The following is a 21117-nucleotide window of genomic DNA, read 5'->3' on the forward strand; positions in this document are numbered from 1 at the left end:
GAACAATTAAAATCATAAAAAAACCATCACTTTTATTTTGATGATAGAAATAGAAAAAAAACATTCAGAATTATTTTTTCGTGCACATTGATGTGTTCAGCATAACATTACTTAAAATTGCTTAGCAGTAAATAGACTAGGGAATGTTTTCAGTGATACTCACAGGCATAGGGTTGAATTCTATGGGAGTGGGATCCTTGCAGCTGCAGACACTGCCATAACCTTCTACTTTGCTGCAAAATCTTTTCCGTCTTCTGTTTAGTTCTGTATCAGGCCAATGACATTCTGCGTCTATGAACAAAATGTTTTCAAATCAAAGACACCTGTCTAGGAACCATAAGGATGTCATTACTGGTACCAGATTTTTTAGGTTTGATTTTTTTGTAAATGGCTGCTTTTCAATAGTACATCCAGCCAAACTTCTTAGTGTAATAGGGGCACTGATAGTTAGATTGCTGCCCTTTCTCTTCCCTTCTACATGAAGTGTCAAACTAAAGTTTACAGTTTCTTAACTGAGACCTAAAACTGCACCTCAAGGCAAGTTCATATCTATTTTTTTTTCTCAAATAAAATCAATGTTACTAAGAATTTTAAAAATTTCAAATCAAACACAGTACATGTCTTAATTAGAGTTTTCATTTTTAGATTAAATGCAACTTCAATTGTTCCCTTCTGGGGCTAACAGCATGTTGAGGGCTGTAGGTACAACCATAATCAGTAAAATTATCTACTGGAACCAACCCTCTGGAGGGACAAGTTGAATATCAGTCTTCAAAAGGATTGGGTCACCCCAAGTAGACAAAGCTGGAGATTTGGAATGCTTCTCCCCATAAATCTGACCTATATGGTTTCAAGAAAAAAACATAATGCAGGTTAATTCTAAATGTGTAAAAATAGTGCAGCTAAATCTATTTAGCATCTTTGCCACAATCAAAAGCAAGCTGATTTTCTGCATTAGCAAAATTAAGAGGTAGATAAAAAAAAAGATTAATCCAAGTAAATTTACAAACAACATTTTCTACTGCAGATCAACATTCTGCTAAGTGTACATATCTATATGCCTTACCCCCTTTCTTTACCACAAAAGTCCACATGTCCCTCCATCCCAGAGAGGGTGCAATCTGGCTTCCTAGACTCTTGAGAAGGTTTTTTGCAGTATCTTTTAAATGAAAGGAGCCTTCATCCTGATAAGGTATTAAAAGAAACTGAATAAATTTATGTTCATTTTTATTTTAGTTTATCTCTGTATTTGTGCAACAGAAATATTTGATGGTGACTATATTCTGGTTTCCCCCACCAACTTGCTAAAATCAAGAAATAGGTAATTCAAATAATTAGGAATGTGAGAGTTTGTAACACTAAAAGGACAATTTTTTTTTCTTTTCTGCCACTACGTTTACACTGATCGTTCAAAATAACTTAAAGGGGTGGTTAGCCTTTGAGTTAACTTTTAGTTTGTTATACAATGGCTCATGCTAAGCAACTTTTCAACTGGCCTTCATTTTTACCGTTTTATAGTTTTTTCATTATTTGCCACCTTTTTCTGAATGTTTTCAGCTTTCAAATGAAATCTAAAATGAAATGCTCTGTAAGGCTTCAAATGAATAGTTATTGCTACTTTGTATGGCACATCTTTTTATTTAGGTGTCTCCTATTCATATTCCAGTCTCTTGCTCATAGTAATGCATAGTTGCTTAGGTAATTTGAACCCTAACAACCTGATGAAACAGCAAATTGGAGAGATACTAAATAACTCAAAACCACAAATAAAAATTAAAACCAATTTCAAATTGTCTCGGAGTATCACTCTCTCTCTATATCATATTAAAAGTTAATTTCAAAGTAAACAACCCCTTTAAAGGCAGCTCACCCTCATAAAAAGTCTTCATAAAACAACATTTCTTTTTTACTTGGATTCAATAAAATTGGCTTGTTTGCATGTGTCTGTGTCAAAATAAACACTTCCTGGATTACTGCTTCCAGTGAAACCCATCCATATAACTGTAAGTACATTATATACATAACCCTATCTCCATCCATCTGATGTAGACTTTGACAGCACTGGAATGAAGTGGTACTGTTCCTTATTTACATAAACCTCGAAAAGAAAAGGACGGCACTCCGAATACACTGGAATGTACTTTTATTCCAGTTTAAAACAAGCGGTCCAAAAGAAAAAAGATACGGACTACGCCTGAACTCTACGAAAAAGGACAGGAACCTTTGAACGTTGTCAATATCTCCTCGGTGATTTTGACTAAATCTCAGGAACATGTCCTGAGTAACGGTTTGTCTTTTGCTCCCACCCATCACTTTAGCCTTTTTAACACACTGCTAGACGTTAACAGGTTTGTACGTAAGCTAACCCTTCGTAGACACTTTGGTACATGTGGTTTGGGCACAGATAGGATTGATCCCCCCAAACCTGGGACATTCCCCAAAGTGGGTGGGTTATATACTGATGTTGCATTAGTTTCTTTCCGTGAACATTGCTGTCTTACAGATCTGGACTCGCTGCAGCGTGAGAGCCTGGGTGAGGCCTTGGTTACGGGTGAACAGCTGGACCAGGTGACACTGCCCAAAGCAAAAAAGATGCCCTCAAGGTTTTATCCTTTACAATCTAGGTGCACCTCGATGGACACTTTCCAGGACCTCGTCGAGAAAGATCTTACTAAGCTATATGCTAAGAGCACCGGCAGGGGTCCTGGAAATCTGTCCAAGGAGGAGAGGCAAGCTCTTAACACTCTTAGAGAAAATACTGGGTTAACGATCAGGCAGGCGGATAAGGGTGGATGTGTGGTGGTGATGGACACCACCGATTACCTACGCGAGGCCAGAAGACAGTTGAATGATCAAGAGACATATTTCAAATTACCTTCGAATCCACAATCGGAATACAATAAAGCAATTGAGAGATTGGTCACCCATGGGTTGTCTCTGGGGGTGGTGGATCCTCGGGACTCTGACTATTTAGTCAGACACCAGCCGGTGGTCCCGATTTTCCACCACCTCCCGAAAATTCACAAATCCTGTACCTTCCCTGAAGGTAGGCCTATAGTTGCGAGTATAGGGTCCATCAATGAGGGCCTTTCTGATTGGGTTGACACATGCCTTAAACCCCTTGTCCCCCGACTGGATTCTTATATCCGGGACTCGGGGCACTTACTGGACAGACTGTCTGGGTTGACATGGCTTGACACATATAGATGGATATCTATGGATGTCAAATCATTGTACACAACCATATCACATGATTTGGGCACGCACGCGATTTCGGAGATTTTAGAGGACACACAACTTTTCACAAGGGATTTAACTTACTACATCCTCTTGGTGTTGGAATTTCTTCTCACGCACAACTTTTTCTTTTTCGATGGGGATTTTTACCTCCAGAGACGGGGGACCGCGATGGGGGCATCCTTTGCCCCCACCTATGCCAACTTCTATATGGGTTGGTGGGAGCGGTCCGACATCTATGGATGTAAAAATCCTTACCGTGAGCACATCATCTGGTACGGTCGCTATATAGACGACCTTCTGTTCATTTGGAATGGACCAGAGGAACGGATAAATGACTTTCACGAATACTTAAACACGAATCGTTGTAATCTTCAATTTTCACTTGACCACAATAAATCGGTTATCAATTTTTTAGATCTCACTTTGGAAGGGGATTTACTCACAGGCAAAATTGAATCGAATATTTTTAGAAAACCCACTGCGGGGAACACTATTTTAAGGGCTAACAGTTGTCACCCAAAGCATACTATACGAGGTATACCTTACAGTCAATTTGTCAGGTATAGGAGAAACTGCAGCAGGGATAACACTTTTAAGGAACAATCAGGGCTCCTGGGACAAAGACTACTGAAGCGTGGATATACTAAGGAGATGATAGAAATGTCATGTGAGAAAGCTAGTAGAAACCGCACCAATGGGCGATCCAATACTTTTGAAGGTTCAGGTAGAGATGTAAGTACCAATAAGAATAATGATATATTTTTCATCACAGAGTACAGCGAGGAGTATGGAAAAATATGTAATGTCATTAGAAGATATCTCCCAGTACTGTACAATGATGAAAAACTATCAGGAGTTCTATCAGCTACAAATGTTAAATGTGTTTCGAGGAAAGCACCCACTTTGGGGAAAATGCTGGCGCCAAGTCTAGTGGGCACAGTTAGTGAGAGACACAGGGACAACTGGTTGTCCACTAAGGGGAGCTATAGATGTGGGGCCAACATTTGCAAGACTTGCAAGGTCATCTCTACAGGGGCAACCTTCAAATCTAGTGTTACGGGCAGGGTGTTCCAAAATAGTGGTTTTTACAATTGTAACACCAGGAATGTGGTGTATCTGTTGGAATGCTCAGTTTGTAATAAGCAATATGTGGGTCGAACTACTCGTTGTCTAAAAGAAAGAATACGGGAACATCTAAGATCGATTGAGAATAAGGATGAGGGGACTCCCATGGGTAAACATTTTACTTTATGCTCTAAAAGAGGGGTCCGAGACTTGTTAGTGAAAGTCATCGAACAAGTGAAGTTACCCCTTAGGGGTAGGGATGCAGAACGTTTGTTAAATTTGAGAGAGGCGTTCTGGATCCTAAAATTGGAGACTAGGATACCCAGTGGCCTGAATACCAGGCATAACTTGTTATATCTATATTAGCCAGTCAGGGCTTTCAAATGAGTTATGTTCAACAGAAGCCTGGCTTTCTCTTCTATCTTCCCCCAATCTCTACCCCATTGTCCCTCATTTTACCCTATCTGATTCATATAGAATTTTTGAGGATTCTCAATTTACTTTTTTTCTATAATTTTCTACTCTTTTAAACATATTTATATTTACATTTGTATGTTTAAACAATTGAAGACCTATATTTATTTATCTATTTATATTTGAACTAAGGTTTATCCCAGGTAGCTAGTTACTAACTATTAATAAATTAATTACCAGTTACTTATTCTCCAACATTTTAAGTAAGATTCACACATCTATGCAAGGATTTTTGTTTTGTTTGTTCTGATTATAGAAAGGTTTTTATATGAAAACGAGGTTTTTACCTTTGGTTAATTGGTTTTACTATATTAATAAAATATGATTGTCTTAATTGAATTACTATATTGCGCCCAGTAGGGGTTGCTATTCACATTTTGTATATAACCTGTCTGTTTGGATCAGGATGTATGCCTATGATTAAGGGAGTGATTCCCGAAATGCGTAGGGCGTTGGATCCTTGTTTTAAACTGGAATAAAAGTACATTCCAGTGTATTCGGAGTGCCGTCCTTTTCTTTTCGAGGTTTATGTGAATTTTAGCAGCGGGGACGCTGCAGACAGAGCACCCGACTGGAGCAGCAAAGGGGAGTGTAAACTGGAGCGGCCCCTTTTGATCGAGTCTGTTCCTTATTTATCTGCATAGCCTGAACCCTATTAGTAGCCAGAATTATAAATGTGATATAAATCAGCAAACAAAAGACAGGACATTGCACACAGTGTGCTTCAAATTGTACCTGTCTTATTCTACATCAGGAAGTATGGTGATCAATTGCTGTTTTAGCCTATGGAAGACATCCTGGGATCAATTTGGAGTTGTTTGCAGCCATCCTGACACTCAAGTTTTTTTCAGAGAAAAAAACCTCTAATCGAGTTTTCAAAATTCGAATTTGATTCGAGTTTGCAGGTCAATCCTATCCACCTGACTTTAAAACATCTATTTTTTTTTAATAAATTTGGATTGGTCGAATTTCAAGTTTATGGGAGTTTATGTGAGTTCTAAATAACTCCCATGAACTTGAAATTTGACCATTGACAAATCGGCCCCTTACAGTCAATTTGCTGTCTTGTCTAATAAAACAACCTGCATATAGAATAAGATTAACAGGGTTAATTTAAAATCTACAAAAATAGATGTGTCCTCAAAAGTAAATAAGTAGTTACACTGACTTCAATAAACATCCACAATCAAATCTGAGATTTAGCTCTCCAGGCATGCCCAAAATAAGATAACTTAATTGACAAAGGATCATGCATAACTATGATGTCCTCGTCTTAAGACACAGAAGTGATGATGCACGGGTAGGTGGGCAAACTTACCTTAATAGTAAATATCAAAATTCGCCCCCGGGCCACCATGTTAAGAAAGAGAACCATTGCCTCATCCTCATGTGGTGAATAAGTGTCAAAAACTCTCTTTGCCATCACATGCCCCTGACCCAAAGAAAGCAACAGCGGTTAAATCAGTGCAGTAAAACGTTAATTATTGATCTAAATTATTTGAATATTTACTCTAAATTTGATAAACTGGAGATATCAATATAAAGAAAAAAAGTAAAACCAAATGCATTGCATTCATTCTGTAGCAATTTCTGTGAAAGGACAGATATGCATGCTATGGATGAAACAATCTCAAACAGTGTGTAAGCTAGAAGGGGTAATCATTTTAATAGGTAATAAATCAAGTAACTACCTTAAATGAGAAAAATACAAATTAGAAGTAAACCTCCATCCTAAAATGTTCTCTAAAGTACTTTCTGTAAAGGGGCATGGAATGCAATTATTTCAAGGAATATGCAAAATGCCCCAACTCACAAGACATCTTAGAAACCTGAAGTCATTTATCCTCATTCCAGTACTCCAAAAAAAAAAAAACCCATAACCCTTAAAAAGATTACCTTACTTAGGCTATGTTTCCCGAAGTCATTAGCAACAAAAAATAATCAAGTTTCTCAAATGTGCTTTGCTTTAAAAAAAAAAAAAAAAAAACACCATACCGTTGCTTGGTTCAGTACAATCACATGTATTCCTCTTCCCTGCTCACGAGCTTCATCTTCAAGTACCTTTAGAAAGATAAGAACCAAATTACATGTTGACAGCTCTAATGCAGACTGCATTGCCTTGCCAGCAGTGGCTGTAGCATATATTTAAGTTAACTGCTAATAAAACGTTCAGAATATAGCTGTTGCATGTACATTATAAAAGGCATGAGCTGGCAACCTTGAACAGTCTACCTGCAAAATGTATAAGATCCAAAAAGCACAAATTGGTTACAGAGTGATCAGGCAAGTGTGTTTGTTCCACATAGGATGAGAATGTGGGGTAATGAACATTTAGGTAGTTCCACTTGTACAGTTTTTGTTTTGAAAAGTTTAAATTTAGCTGAAATAGATTTTAAACTGTGTGGCAAACTGGCTGCAGAAAAACAGCTTGCCTGCAGTAAGGAAGGCAAGTCTAACTTGCCATGAGCTGCACTTATGTTTTCCTAACCCAGAACAATGTGTTTTTTTCTGGGGAAATCAATGTAGAGGTATCATTTATGAAGACCCCGCACACGTGTGATTTTAGAATGAACACTAAGGGGGGTACTTTTGCAATGTGCAGTGCCAACTGGTGCAAGACAGCCCTTTCCACAGGACACAAGGAGAGTAAAGAGCTCTGCTATGGGTAGAGTGCAAAGGGGCATTTACCTACTATAGTGCTGCCAAATGCAGACACTGCTGTATTCCTGGGCTTAATCCACAATTTTTTTTTAATGAAGGGCATAACACAAGTGCAAAAAAAAAACCTGCACTCATTATTTGAAAGCTGCCCTGCAATTAATAAAGAATCCCTTGTAGATGGGAGCAGACTATCATTGAAAAAGCCACTTGCATATTCAACTATCTCCTGGGTTAACAGTACAGCAGCACTCCAGAAAAGCTACCATAACAGCAAAAGGATGTAGCCAGGTAAAAGAAAGTTGTGGCGGAATAAAACAAATGTTTCCTAGGTGCTTTTATGATTCTAGGAGTGTTGTACTATACACCATTTTTTAGCCATCATTGCAAGGCTAAATGATAATGTGACACTTTAAAAGTTTCAAAATAGCTATCCTTGTCGGTACAGCTATGGAACCATTATCCAGAATGCTCTGGGCTGAGGTTTTCCAGATAACATTTATCTCTGTAAATTTGATCTCCATACATTGAGGGGGTTATTTATTAGAGTTTGAGTTATGTTTTTCCCGGTTAATTCAAGCTTTTCAAGGGTATTTTCAGTAAAAAATAATTTAAACATTAATTAATCCCAATAGTATTGTTTAACTTCTGTTAAGGATTAATTATATGTTAGTCAGGATCATGAACAATGTCCTGTTTTATTACTATTATAATTAAAACGGAATTAATTTAGCAAAACTTTATTTGATTAACATGGAGTCTATGGGGGACTGCCTACCCAGAATTCTGGATAATGGATTTCCGGATAAGGGAACCCATACTGGTATTAAAGGTTTCCCCTTATCTCTAAAATCTTGCCTTCCTGCATATATTCCCAAAGTTAAAGAGAAGACTTACTGTAGTGCCATCCACAGCTATGTAAACCTTTGATCTGCTTGAATAAATTTCAATGTCCAGCACCTTTTTACTGCTGGCAGGTCGACGTGGAGAATCCACTTGTTGCAAAGATTCATCTGCGTTAAATACAAATATGGAAAAATAAGCTCAAGCTCCCTACAAAAAAAAAAATACCACCTTACCTAAATGTATAAATTTCAATTGCAAATTCAATGAACGCACTGCATAAAGGGGACATTTTTTCTTGTGCTGAACCTACTTTTTTTTTTTTTCTTTTTAATTTCTTGGGTTAAATAGGGAAATTCAAGCTACTCAATGTTTGGTCCTTGCAAGGTAGTGAATGAGATAACCAGTGCAGAGATATTCACTCTACTTAATGAACTTTTGCTTATGTATATACTGGTAAACTACCTTGCAAGATCCAAACATGAAGCAAAACTATATATCTTTTGTAATAAAAACAAAAAGGCAAAAATATGTTCATCACAAGCCCTATTCATTGCACATTTGCAGAATTATTGTAATCAATTTTGGTTTTTTTAATAAAAGTAACTCATTCTAAGGCTGATAGCACACCAGACTGAAAAGTGCCTAAAATCACCTCCTGCCACCTCTCACTGACTTGACTGAATGAAAAAATGCCTGACAATACCAAATGAAAAGAATTTTCACACCTTTGACTTGCAGTGCAGTGTTATGCATTCTACAACAGGGCATATGACATTAATACCTATTGCAGTGTGCATGCATCAAACTTGACCACACCACAACAAAAGTTAAAAAGCCATGGATACGGAGATTTACTGACAAAAATTATCTCCCAACTTATCTTGAGATGTTGATATGTAAGTCATAAGTATCTCCATTTCATAAACCATTACTCGGATTTATAAAGACAAAACTTTAGAGATAGTTTGTTTTCCATAACCTGACAGACCTGTAATTACATTAAACTTAGATCCTGCATCTGCATTAGGTTGTACACAACTATTTTTATAGGCTTACCATAGTCCTGATCAATTTCTTCTTCATTTACTGCTCTTCTTGTGTCCAGTATAAGCTTGATGTTTACAATAACGGTTACAAGTAGGAACAAAACAGCCACTGTCTTCATATATGAGGGGAAAAAACACATCATTTCATATAGGTGGGACCACAAAACAACAATGTAAAATGAGGGGAAACCTAAAATCAGAGGATGTAAAATGGGGGTTCTATTATACTTTATATTTTGGCAAAGGGTTGTTGCACTGACTCAAGTTGTCAATTCAACGCATGTAAGAATGAAGCCTGCACAACCCTTAAAGGGGTGGCACAACTTTAAATTAACCTTTAGTATGTTACTGAATGGCCAATTCTAAGCAACCTTTCAGTTGGTCTTCATGTTTTGGGTGCAAGAGTTTTTGAATTACTTTTCTTCTTCTTCTGACTCTTTCCAGCTTTCAAATGGGGGTCACAGACCCAAGCAGACAAAATAATATTGCTCTATGGGCTACAATGTTATTGTTACTTTTTATTCCTTATCTTTTTATTTAGGCTCTCTTGTATTCATATACCAGTCTTCATTCAAACCACTCCCTGGTTGCTAAGGTGATTTGGACCCTAGCAAGCAGATAGCTGCTAAAATTCCAGACTGGAGAGCTGCTCAACAAAAAGTGAAATAATTCAAAAACAATAATCGAAAATGAAGACTACATGATACTAAATGTTAACTCAAAGGTGAACAACCCCATTAGGTTAACTTATAGAATGTTAGAATCCCATGCTTAGCAACTTTTGCATTGCTCTCCATTTGTTATCTTTTATAGTTTTTGAATTATTTACATTTCTCTTCTAACACTTTCCAGTTTTCAGATGGGGGGTCACTGACCCCTTCAGCCAAAAACCTATTGCTCCAGGATACTGCTCAAGTCAGATATAAATATTACAGGTGCTATCTGAATGCTAGGGTCACTAACCTTGAAAACAAGACATAATTCCAATCCAAATCATTCTACATGCATAAACAACTGAAAGTAGTAAGCACAGTTTCCCATTTTCTGGAAAAAAAAACCCCTTACACTTACTTGACACATTCGTCGTATAGCCCTATGATTGCTCATTTTATATTTCCAGGCAAGGTACCAACTCCGCTTCTTTTGTGGCAGAGGGAGCTTTGAATTGGAATCTGGGTCCCACTCATCCATTTTTTTTCTGGCCAGGGTCAAGTCCTTTGTAGGCCTGACTTTGTTTTCTCTAGTCAGGGGCATCCATAATGCCGGATGTTTTTAGTGGGCAGCATGAGTCCTGCAATGTACAAAGATATACAGAAAAATCATTTGCTTATCAATCAGTTTCAGACAATTAGACCTGCAAAGGGACTGTAAATATTAATGAAGAAACAGCAGCTGATTTTTAATAAACCTGTTCCAAAAATATACTTTCTTTGTAAAGGATCAAACAACATTGTTTTGCTTAATGGTGAAACGGCAGCGGATTTTTAATAAAACTGTTCCAAGAATATCCTTTTTTTTGTAAAGGTTCAAACAACATTGCAATACAATGAGTAACTGATTTGCCTTCTAACACAGTGATAAAATACCCAAATGCCAAACACTATGGCTGAGTATTTTGCTGCAGAATAAAATGAGTTAGGTTGAGGAGCACTCTAAAAAATATTCATATGTAAAAAATAAATTTCTAAAACTAAAACCTATTTGTGAAATAAATGTATCTCGAATATATATAGTAATAATCACTTTTCATTCTATCCTCATTACAGTTCTTCAATTTAATTCTATGAGAAACCCACAGTGGTAAATGAATTAGGTGGGTAATAAGATGATCACTTCTTACAAGAATTCAGTTGCTGCTGCCCTCTGCATATAGAAGGTTAATTCTGAATGGGATCAATAGGAAACACTAAAAATTGCCTTCAGTGGGCTATTATGACAATTCTGTGAGTAGGATCCAAAGTCCCATGTGCAATGCATTCATAATAACATATGTTCCATAACACACAGTCTGCCCACAAGGAAATATAAATACTGCTGCACAGCAGCATACTTTACGTAATTACACACTATAGGATATATCACTCACCCAGAGAGGATTATACTGATCTAGGCACCTCAAAATCCTATCACCCGATAACAATGAAGAAAAAGTGCTATAAAAAGAAAAGAACCGAACAGCACCGGCGCCTAATAGTGACGTCACCTCAGCTCACGCACAGAACGTACATTCTACACTGCGAGAGCGCCGTCGCTTACAAGTCCAAAGACAACCGGTTTTGTTTACAGTTTTTGCAATCAAAATTCAGGCGTTTATTAATAAGGCAAAACGTATACAGGGATTTTGCCTGTGAATCGATCTGGTATATATTGGGCACACAACAATCTCTCCCCTCTACGGCTCTCCTCTAAGCACTTAAAACAATGTAGGTCTCTTCATGTGACACAGCCTTAAATAAAACGAATGCCATGCTTTGCATTAGGACCTTTGTAATGCTGAACATATTATTCATGGTATTTATAAAGCAGCAACGTTGTACAGCAGAAGATTATGTACAGATACTGATCCATGAGTTATTCGTTTACAACGTAAATTTTTTTTATATGCAGTAGATTAATGTGCCATTCCTAAAGCCTTTATAGAACTAAGATATTAGCTGTGCCTTTGCAGTTTATAGGGTTGCCACCTGGCCAGTATTTTACTGGCCTGGCCGGTAAAAATTATGGCTGATCCCAATGTTATTAATAGAAAAAAAAAAATATATAGGAAGGCTGGTGTTTTTTTCCAGAAAAGGTGGCAACCCTACATGGCACTAAGCTTTTTGATGTGCAATTCCTAAATCCCTTAACCTGCTGGTTGTTAGGGTTGCCACCTTTTCTGGGAAAAAATACCGGCCTTCCTATAGTCTTGCTGTTTTTTCCTATTAATAACATTGGCATAAAGCATAATTTTTACTGGCCAGATGGCAACCCTAGTGGTAGCACTGTGGTTTCTACAGTAGATTGTGTTAATGTACGTAGCAGACTTACTCCCAGTGAGTAGTATGCAAACACCATTTTGAACCTATACTAGACACTGCTTGCACCTGATTTTAAAACACAAGCACAGTTGCACATCTTTTGATGCATTAGGTGCAATTGCAGTTTAGAGGGTGGCTGCAATTAAAGGAGAAGGAAAGGCTGGGGGTGCCAAATGTTAGGCACCCCAAGTGATTGTATTGACTTACCTGAAACCCCAGGCCGGTGCTCCTATGAGCAGAAAACTGCACTAGCCTGGGGTTATACCAGTGAGCACCACGGAGCAATCCACTTCTGTCTTCTTCTTTCTTCAAGTATCCCGGGGCAAACATATTTTTAGTTAAAGTTAGGCTTTTTGTTCTACTGTGCATGGGCAGCATTCGAAGGAGTGAGACGGAAGAAGATCGCTTCGTGGTGCTCACTGATATAACCCCGGGCTAGTGCAGTTTTCTGCTGATAGGAGCACCGGCCCAGGGTTTCAAGTAAGTCAATACTATCACTTGGGGGTGCCTAACATTTGGCACCCCCAAGTGCACCAAGCCTTTCCTTCTCCTTTAAACTGAAAATATGAGAACAAATGCTGCATTATGGGCAAAAAAACATGTTGGTTTGCATCCCCTATAATTTTCTGTATTTAATTGAACAAGAATTTAAAAAATGTGTTAACTAAGAATGTTCCTTATAAAGCATTACTGTAAGACGCCCCTGGAGATTCCTCCATTCTCATACCTCCCAGCACATCTCTCCCTGGCTACTGGGGTGCAGGCATGTGGTCCCGATGATGTCACGCGCACCGGCCGGGTGCAAGTGACGCTGGCGTCGGTTCACCAGAGTTTGAAGCTGAGCGTCATGACGCGGGCTTCACATTTTGCCACCAATTCTCTTAAAAAGGAGGCCTGTCTCCATTTTAACAGTTCCTAAGCTGGCTTCTGTTCACAGATTCTGCTAAAGTGTTATTTACTAGTTACTATTTTGCCTATTTTATGACTACATTTTTGCCTAATCCTTGCTGGTACCTGTTTACAGACTTGTTACTACTGAACGCACCAATTCCTTGTTAGTTCCACAGCAGAAAGCCCGGGGCCCAAAAAGGGTTTTCCCTTGTGCATCTGAGTGTACCCGCTGCCTTCAATGTTCCAGATTGACGAGTATGTTACAGTTAGCTTGGACCCTAAGAATGGAACCTTCCCAGGCTGCTTCATCCTCTGCATCGGAGGCATTAATTATCGAGCTTTGAATAAAATAACGATTAAAAAACATTATCCTTTACCATGAATCCCGGAATTATTCGATAGAGAGGGGAGCCAATGTCTTTACAAAGTTAGACCTGCGAGGTGCTTACAACATATTCATATCCGTCAGGGGGACGAGTGGAAGACAGCCTTCAATACCCAGGATGGCCATTATGAATATTTGGTCATGCTGTTCGGCTTATGCAATGCTCCCGCAGTGTTTCAAGATTACATCAACGATGTCCTTCGTGAGTTTCTACAGACTTTTGTTATTGTATATTTGGATGACATCCTGGTTTACTCTTCCTCACTGTCTGTTCATCTATCCCAAGTAAAGCAAGTTCTACTCAAGTTAAGAGAGAATTGTCTTTATGCCAAGCTTGAGAAATGTGAATTTCACAAGACCACGATTTCGTTTTTGGGCTACATTATTTCTCCCTCCGGGTTCGAGATGAATCCTGCTAAAGTCTCTGCTGTTCTAGACTGGCCAATTCCTACGGGTCAGAAAGTCATACAACGATTCTTGGGATTTGCCAATTTCTATCGTAAGTTCATAAAGAACTTTTCCCAGACAGTGGCTCCCATTACGGCTCTCATGAAGAAACCTTTTAAATTTTCATGGACCCCTCAAGCACAGGAGGCGTTCTCTACACTCAAAAAAAGCTATTTAGTTCTACTGCAATTCTTCTTCATCCAGATCCTGCCCGGCCGTTTATTCGGGAGGTCGATGCTTCCGAGGTGGGCGTTTGTGCCGTTCTGTCTCACCGGGCGGAATTCCAAGGGATCATTCATTCGTGTGCCTATTTTTCTCATAGACTTTCTCCTGCTGAAAGAAATTATGATGTGGTCAACCGTGAACTATTGGCTATTAAACTCGCACTTGAGGAGTGGCGTCATTTGCTAGAGGGGGAGAAATAGCCTATTACCATCCTAGAACCTAGAATACATTTCCTCGGTGAGGAGGCTCAATCCTCGGCAGGCCTGCTGGGCTCTGTTCTTTTCCAGATTTAACTTTTTTATTTATTATCAGTCTGGTTCAAAAATGAACCAGTCTTATGAAAGTGGATGCCTTATCCAGATGTCTTGTGCAAAGAGAGGGTAATCCTGCCCCGCCGCCCCAATTATCTCCCCTGAATTAGTAGTGGCTCCTACTTTGCTATCATTGTCTAACTTTTCTGACTTGGAACATCCTCCTGAATGTCCTTCTGGGAAGATTTTTGTACCTCAGCAAAGGGTTGCTCAAGTTCTCGAATGGGCTCATTCAAGGTTTTGTTTATGGCATTAATTTGCTAAAGATGTCCCCGTTCTTTACCATTTGGCCTTCTCCATACCCACTCAACCCTGGCTTGACGTTGCTATGGACTTTATTATTGATTTGCCTAAATCTTTGGATATGACTACTATTCTAGTAGTACTAGATAGATTTTCCAAGATGGCTCATTTTATTCCTTTTGAATAAACTTTCTTCCGCTGCTGGATTAGCCCAAATTTTCATCAAAGAGATCTTTTGCCTGCATGGTGTTCCTTAGTCTATTGTGTCCGACCATGGGGTGCAGTTTGTATCCAGATTTTGGCAGGCTTTTTCAAAACATTTGGGCATCAAATTACATTTTTCTTCGGCATCCTCAAAGCAATGGCCAGACAAAAAGGACCAATCAGACCCTGGAGCAGTTTCTACGATGTTTTATTTCCCAAAATCAAGACAATGGGGTTGAACTTCTTTCCTGGGCTCATAATAATCTACAACAGGATTCTCTGGGGTTTTCTCAGTTTCTCTGTGTATTTGGTAACAATCCTTGGGCCCTTATGCCTAACATTTTTAAGATGGAGATTGCTGCAGCAAATGCACTTGTTTGTGACTTTAAGTCCATCTAGTCCCAAGCCCACCAATCTCTCCTCGGAGCCTCTTTTTGTCAGAAAGTTACTGCCGACAAACATCGTTGTTCTAGTCCTCCTTATCAACGCGGAGATTTAGTCTGGCTGTCCACTCAACACGTTAAACTTTGCTTGCCATCTCCCAAGTTTGGACCTCGTTATATTGGACCCTTCAAGATTAAAGAGATCATCATTAATCCTGTATCTGTCAGATTGGATCTTCTTTCTAGTATAAACATTTTGGATTTCTTACACGTTTCTTTGGTCAAACCTTTTGTTAGGAATATTTTTTCTGGTGATCAACTTCCTCCTGCTCCTATTATGCTCGATGATCATCAAGAATTCGAAGTACAAGAGATTTTGGACTCTAGGAAATTGAGAGGCAATGTTCAGTACTTGGTTCATTGGAAAGGTTTTGGGCCAGAGGAGGTCTTGGGTGAAAGCTGTGCATACTCATGCTCCTCAACAGATCAAGATCTTTCACAAGAAATGTCCTGACAAATTTTGGGAGTCCCCGGAGGATACTTCTGAAGGGGGGGGGAATTTAAGACACGCCGGGAGAGTTCTCCATTCTCTTACCTACCGGCGGGCTACTGGGGCGCAGGCGCGTGCTCCCAGCGATGTCGCGCGCACCGGCCAGGCGCAAGTGACGCTGGCCTGAATAGAAAGATGAGTAAAAAAAAGCACTAACAGTATATTTGTAGCCTTACAGAGCATTTGTTGTTTAAATGGGATCAGTGACTCCAATTTGAAAGCTGGAGAGAATCAGAAGAAGAAGGCAATTAATTCAAAAGCTATAAAAAATAAATAATGAAGACTAATTGAAAAGTTGCTTAGAACTGGCCATTCTATGACATAAAAAAATGTTAAACTACCCCTTTAATAGCATTTATTTATTACCAAAGATGCTTAAAGGCCTTGAAGACTGCTCCTAGTCATCCTATCATCAGCCATGTATGGATATGCCTTATTTATGCAAGTTATTTGTTTCTCTGCAATCTCTCTACAAGAGTTTGTAGAACTAATAACTGTTGTTTCTCCTCTTTGAATAAACTGAAGGACATATTAATCTCGACATGGATCGCACAATACTGTTTGAAGATATATGGAAAGCCTACATTTCCTACCATGTATATAAGTTGAACACATTTCCCCCACCCAAATGGTATTATTTGTACTGCATACATCCCTCCATTTGCCAGCGTTATTTAATTTCCCTAAAACAAATAGCAGCTTTCACCCGGGGGGCCATTTTCCCTCTGACACATCATCAGTGCATTTATATCTGCAAACAGCACATATGTTATGTAAATTTCATGCAATTTAAGAATGCAGGCATAAACAGGCAGTGTTTACTATGATGACAGGGTCTGCTTGGATTGAGCACTGTAATGGTTACTCTGAGCTCTGGAGAGGGGGGTTAGGATTTAAAAATAGGAGCAGACAGCTAGAGCAGAGTGTAACGAACGTACCTGGTGGTCTAGGGGGGGGCGCCTGTCGCCCCCTCGACGGGGACGCCCGCCTCGACGAGCGGCTTCCGTTAGGCCGCAGGCGCCGGCATCTTAGGGCGCGCACGGCGCGCTCTGGGTTTTCTTAAAGGCGCACTGACGTTGTGACGTCAGCGCGTAAGGGCGCGCAATTCAAAAACTATTTAAAGCCCATTAGGGCTGTGGGACTTTGCCCGTGATAGGATTTTGTTCCTGGTGCTTTTGAGCTTTTGCTATTTTCTGAACCTGTTTGATTCCTGTTTTTGACCCCTGCCTGGCTATTTGACTATTCTGAATTCTGGATCCTGACCTTGCCTGCTTACGACTACTCTACTGTTTAACCCTTCGATTGATCACCCGGTTTTGACCCTTTTGCCTGTTTGACGATTCTTGTTATCTGCCTGCCTCGACCCAGCCTGTCTGACGATTCTGTTGCCTGTTCCGTTTGTACCGTGACCTTCGGCCCAAAAGACTCTGCTACCTGCCGTGCCCCTCTGCTAGCCAGAACATCTTGCCTTGTACCCCTCGTTAAGTCCAGGTGGCACCCAAGTAAGCTGAGGGCTCCTCCTGAAGCCCAACGGTGGTCACACTACTGGTGAAGCCGAGCCGAGACCAGGGTACTTGGCACCTGTTCTGGTATTGGGTGCCAGCCGTGACACAGAGTTTCTATTGGAACCAACAATGCCATCTCTTCATCGGCTGCTAGACTGGAGGGTGTGTTTATTAATCTGAGTTGAGAAGAACTGAGCATGCCATTGAGCCAACAGCCAAAGGAAATTCCTGAGGGAGGGGTCATAGTGGGTTAGAGGAGTAGAAGGAATCCTGAGTGATTAAGGGGATACTGCAACCTTACTATTAACCTTAGAACAACCAGAGTGGCAAGTAATTATAGATTTCAAAGAGGCTCTTCAGTCATTATTTTTTTGCGTGGGGGGGTTTACTTGTCCTTTAATTCCCTGTGATGAAGGAATAAAAAGTATAAGGGGTTATTTCTGTAGCATGGGCGCTGCTGTACATGAAATGTGTTATGTGTAGAGTTCCTATGCAGTAATAATTGGAACTCTGGGGTGGCAAGATGCATTGTGGGCAAAAAAATATGGATCTTGGCAATTTGAACACCCATTGTAAATGAGCCATTTGCACTCCTGATGTTCATAAGATTTGACCAGTCTGGCATGAAACCAGTCTGGTTCAGCCTCACAAGCTTCAGTATAACCTTTTAAGGCATGTAGTTGTGCTAAAAGTCACTCACAATCTTAAATTACAATATTTTAGTAGATCAGTACACTGTAACATACATTTTCATTTTTAAAGCATCTCTGCATCTCATTTTAATTTTCAGAAGTGTTGCCATCAGATTCTTCAAAACAATTTACTTACTGGTAACTATCAGTCCAGGAGCAGAACTAGTGTTTTATTTTGAAAGCCATTCCAATGCCCCCCTTCATTATACACCCACTACCCATTTCTTAATTGCACTCCAGGATCCTTTATAAGTGTCAGAGTGGCCTTGGCCTGTTCCAGATCTGTAGCATGAAACTGAAAAGCAATCTTCATGATTCTAAAAAATAGAAAGGAGGGGTGGTATCTTTATTGCAAACCATCTCCCCTGATCTATAAAAAGAAAATGATGTTCCATGCATCCTACAGAAAGAAATATGACCTACTTATATCGATGATTGTTGTACATTTCTGTCAGCTCAGGGATCTAGGTCCCTGGGAAAGAGAGAGTTCAATTTGCATTGCAAATCACTAACAGCCTGATCAATGCAGTTTCTCTCGCATCAATGAACCTAAAAGGTCATAGCTACCCTTCAGACAGGAACACTTCTGATCTCCATGGGAGTTTTACTCACTGTTTTTACCAACATTGTGCACACTGATAGTATAAAATAAACCTGTTTTTATATTCTCATAACACATCTGGTGACTGCAGTCTAAAATCAGTGGATAAGAATATAATTACTCTCTCTTCAGGCTTGGTGATTTGCTTGTGACCTGCGGCAAGTTTGCAGTGTTCTCTGTGCTGGAGACTTACATTAGCAGAGCTAATGTCAATAGGTGCAATTTCTTGACATTCACATCAGTAAATGTAAAGCTTGCCATAGACGCAATTCGTACGATTTTCGGACCATGTGTGGAGAGTCCCAACATTTTTTGTCCGGTGGAGATCGGTGGTTTGGTCGATCGGGCAGGTTAAAAGATTTCTGTCGGCTGCCGATAATATCTCTGCATGTATTGCCGATCGTACGATTTTCAGAGGGAGACTGTCACTAGATTTGGTCGGACATAACTTCGTACGATTGCTGTCAGGGGCAGAACATCGGCTGATCTGTTCATTTGTATCATAATCGTATGATGATTCGTATGATCGGATCTTTGAGTCTATGGCCATCTTAAGGAATAGGAGAGAGGAAGGATTATTTGGCTCTTCACAGTGCACGGGGGGGCATCAGGTGGCAGCTGAACTAGAAGAGCTGCTGTGCATGGAACATAACCCTTCTTTTAAATATGATTTATATTACATTTAGGGGCATATTTATATTTATTAAGGTTTGAATCATAAATTAGAATTCAAGATTAATCATACCTTGACCCTGGGAACAACTCAAATTTGACTATTCGCCACTTAAAACCTGCTGAGTTCATTTTTAAGTCAATGGCAGATGTCCAGTGACCCATTTGAAGATGTTAATAGCCTTCCTGACATTCAAGTTTTTTTCTGAGAAAAAACTCGATTCGAGTTTTGAGGTCGGTAATATTCATTTGAGTTTTGGACGTTCGAGTTTTTTCTTAACTATCTTCCCATTCGAGTTGTAAGTATATTCGAATTTATTAGTAAAAAAATTACATCAATTCAAAATTCGACCTTTGATAGATTTATTAAGGTTCGAATTTTAAATTCGAATTTTCGTGTTGGATTTTGGGTCAAAACTGACAAATTCGAGTTGGGAATAATCCAAACTCGAATTCAAGATTTATCATACCTTGACCCTGAGAACAACTCGAATTAGACTATTCACCACTTAAAACCAGCCGAGTTCATGTAGAAGTCAATGGCAGAGGTCCAGTGCCCCATTTGAAGATGTTAATAGCCTAACGTTTTAGTCGTTTAGTTTAGTTGGATTTGATTCGAGTTTTCGGTTCGTTAATATTTGTTTGAGTTTTTTCTTAAATAACCTCCCATTCAAGTTGTGAGTATATCGAATTTATTAGAGTAAAAAAAATCGCCCAAATTCGAAATTCTGACTTTTATAAATCTGCTTATTAATGTGTCAAAGCGTTTAAGAATAGGGCGCATTCATTACTCACACACTGAATTCCAGAAATGACCCCAATTTGCAACAAAGTGCAAGCCCTATCGCGCTAATTTTGATGCATTGATCACAAGTGCATTAGACACAACTCCCAATTTCGACCACAACAATGCTTGATTTCTGTGAAATAAAAATATGAGGAAGAATTATAGGGAAAAAGCATGATGATTGCACTTGAAATTGCACCTTGCTCACTACTCTTGCAGATGTAAATTAGCCATGATATCCCATGCTTAGCTGCACCAAAGCACTCTGTAAGTAAGTCTAATATGATCCACATCTGGCCACACACAAGCCTGCTATCCAGCCCTTCCTACGCATCAGACACCTTTCAGGCAGGTGCCCTTTAGTTTAATACCTCAAACTGAACAGCGCCTTCCTTTATTTACTGTCTAGCACAAATGCAGTTAATAATTACCTGCAAATGAAGACAAAAACAAAGCCTGGTGAAAGCTTCATCTGTACCTGTCATATATTTTTAAGGGAAATAGCCCTGGTAGATAGGAAGTCTGGAGAAACAGCAGAAATGAAATTGTGAGTTGTTCATACGCAGTATTCCTGAACTCACTTTAATATTGTTACTATTATTTATAAAGCTCCGACAACTTGTTCTCAATTTTCTTTCCGCATCTGTAACTAAAAGGAGAAATGGTAGGTCATAAGCATTATTCACAATATATAAGCTGTCACTCTCATCATCCCAGGCATGAATTAGGAACAAGGAGAGAAGTGACCCAAGTCATTCAATTGCCAACTCTTTCCTTTGTTAACATGGGGGTGGGATAACTATTTAATAGCTATGTCTTAAAAAGTTACATATCCATCAAGTTCAGCCTTTTGCTTAAAGTAATTTTTACCTAGT

General features: G+C 39.3%; 1 protein-coding gene across 1 annotated transcript; it reads right to left on the reverse strand.

Moving 5' to 3' along the window:
* Positions 1-267: 267 nt before the first annotated feature.
* On the reverse strand, positions 268-11446 carry pomgnt1.L (protein O-linked mannose N-acetylglucosaminyltransferase 1 (beta 1,2-) L homeolog). Its single transcript, NM_001091145.1, is given in 8 exon segments — positions 268-840; positions 1067-1184; positions 6098-6211; positions 6775-6840; positions 8335-8450; positions 9340-9442; positions 10401-10620; positions 11416-11446. Coding segments are annotated over 7 exon segments (750 nt in total). The 5' UTR covers positions 10521-10620; positions 11416-11446; the 3' UTR covers positions 268-727.
* Positions 11447-21117: the final 9671 nt, after the last annotated feature.

Source organism: Xenopus laevis, chromosome 4L (genome assembly GCF_017654675.1).
Source record: "Xenopus laevis strain J_2021 chromosome 4L, Xenopus_laevis_v10.1, whole genome shotgun sequence".
NCBI classification, from domain to species: Eukaryota; Metazoa; Chordata; class Amphibia; order Anura; family Pipidae; genus Xenopus; species Xenopus laevis.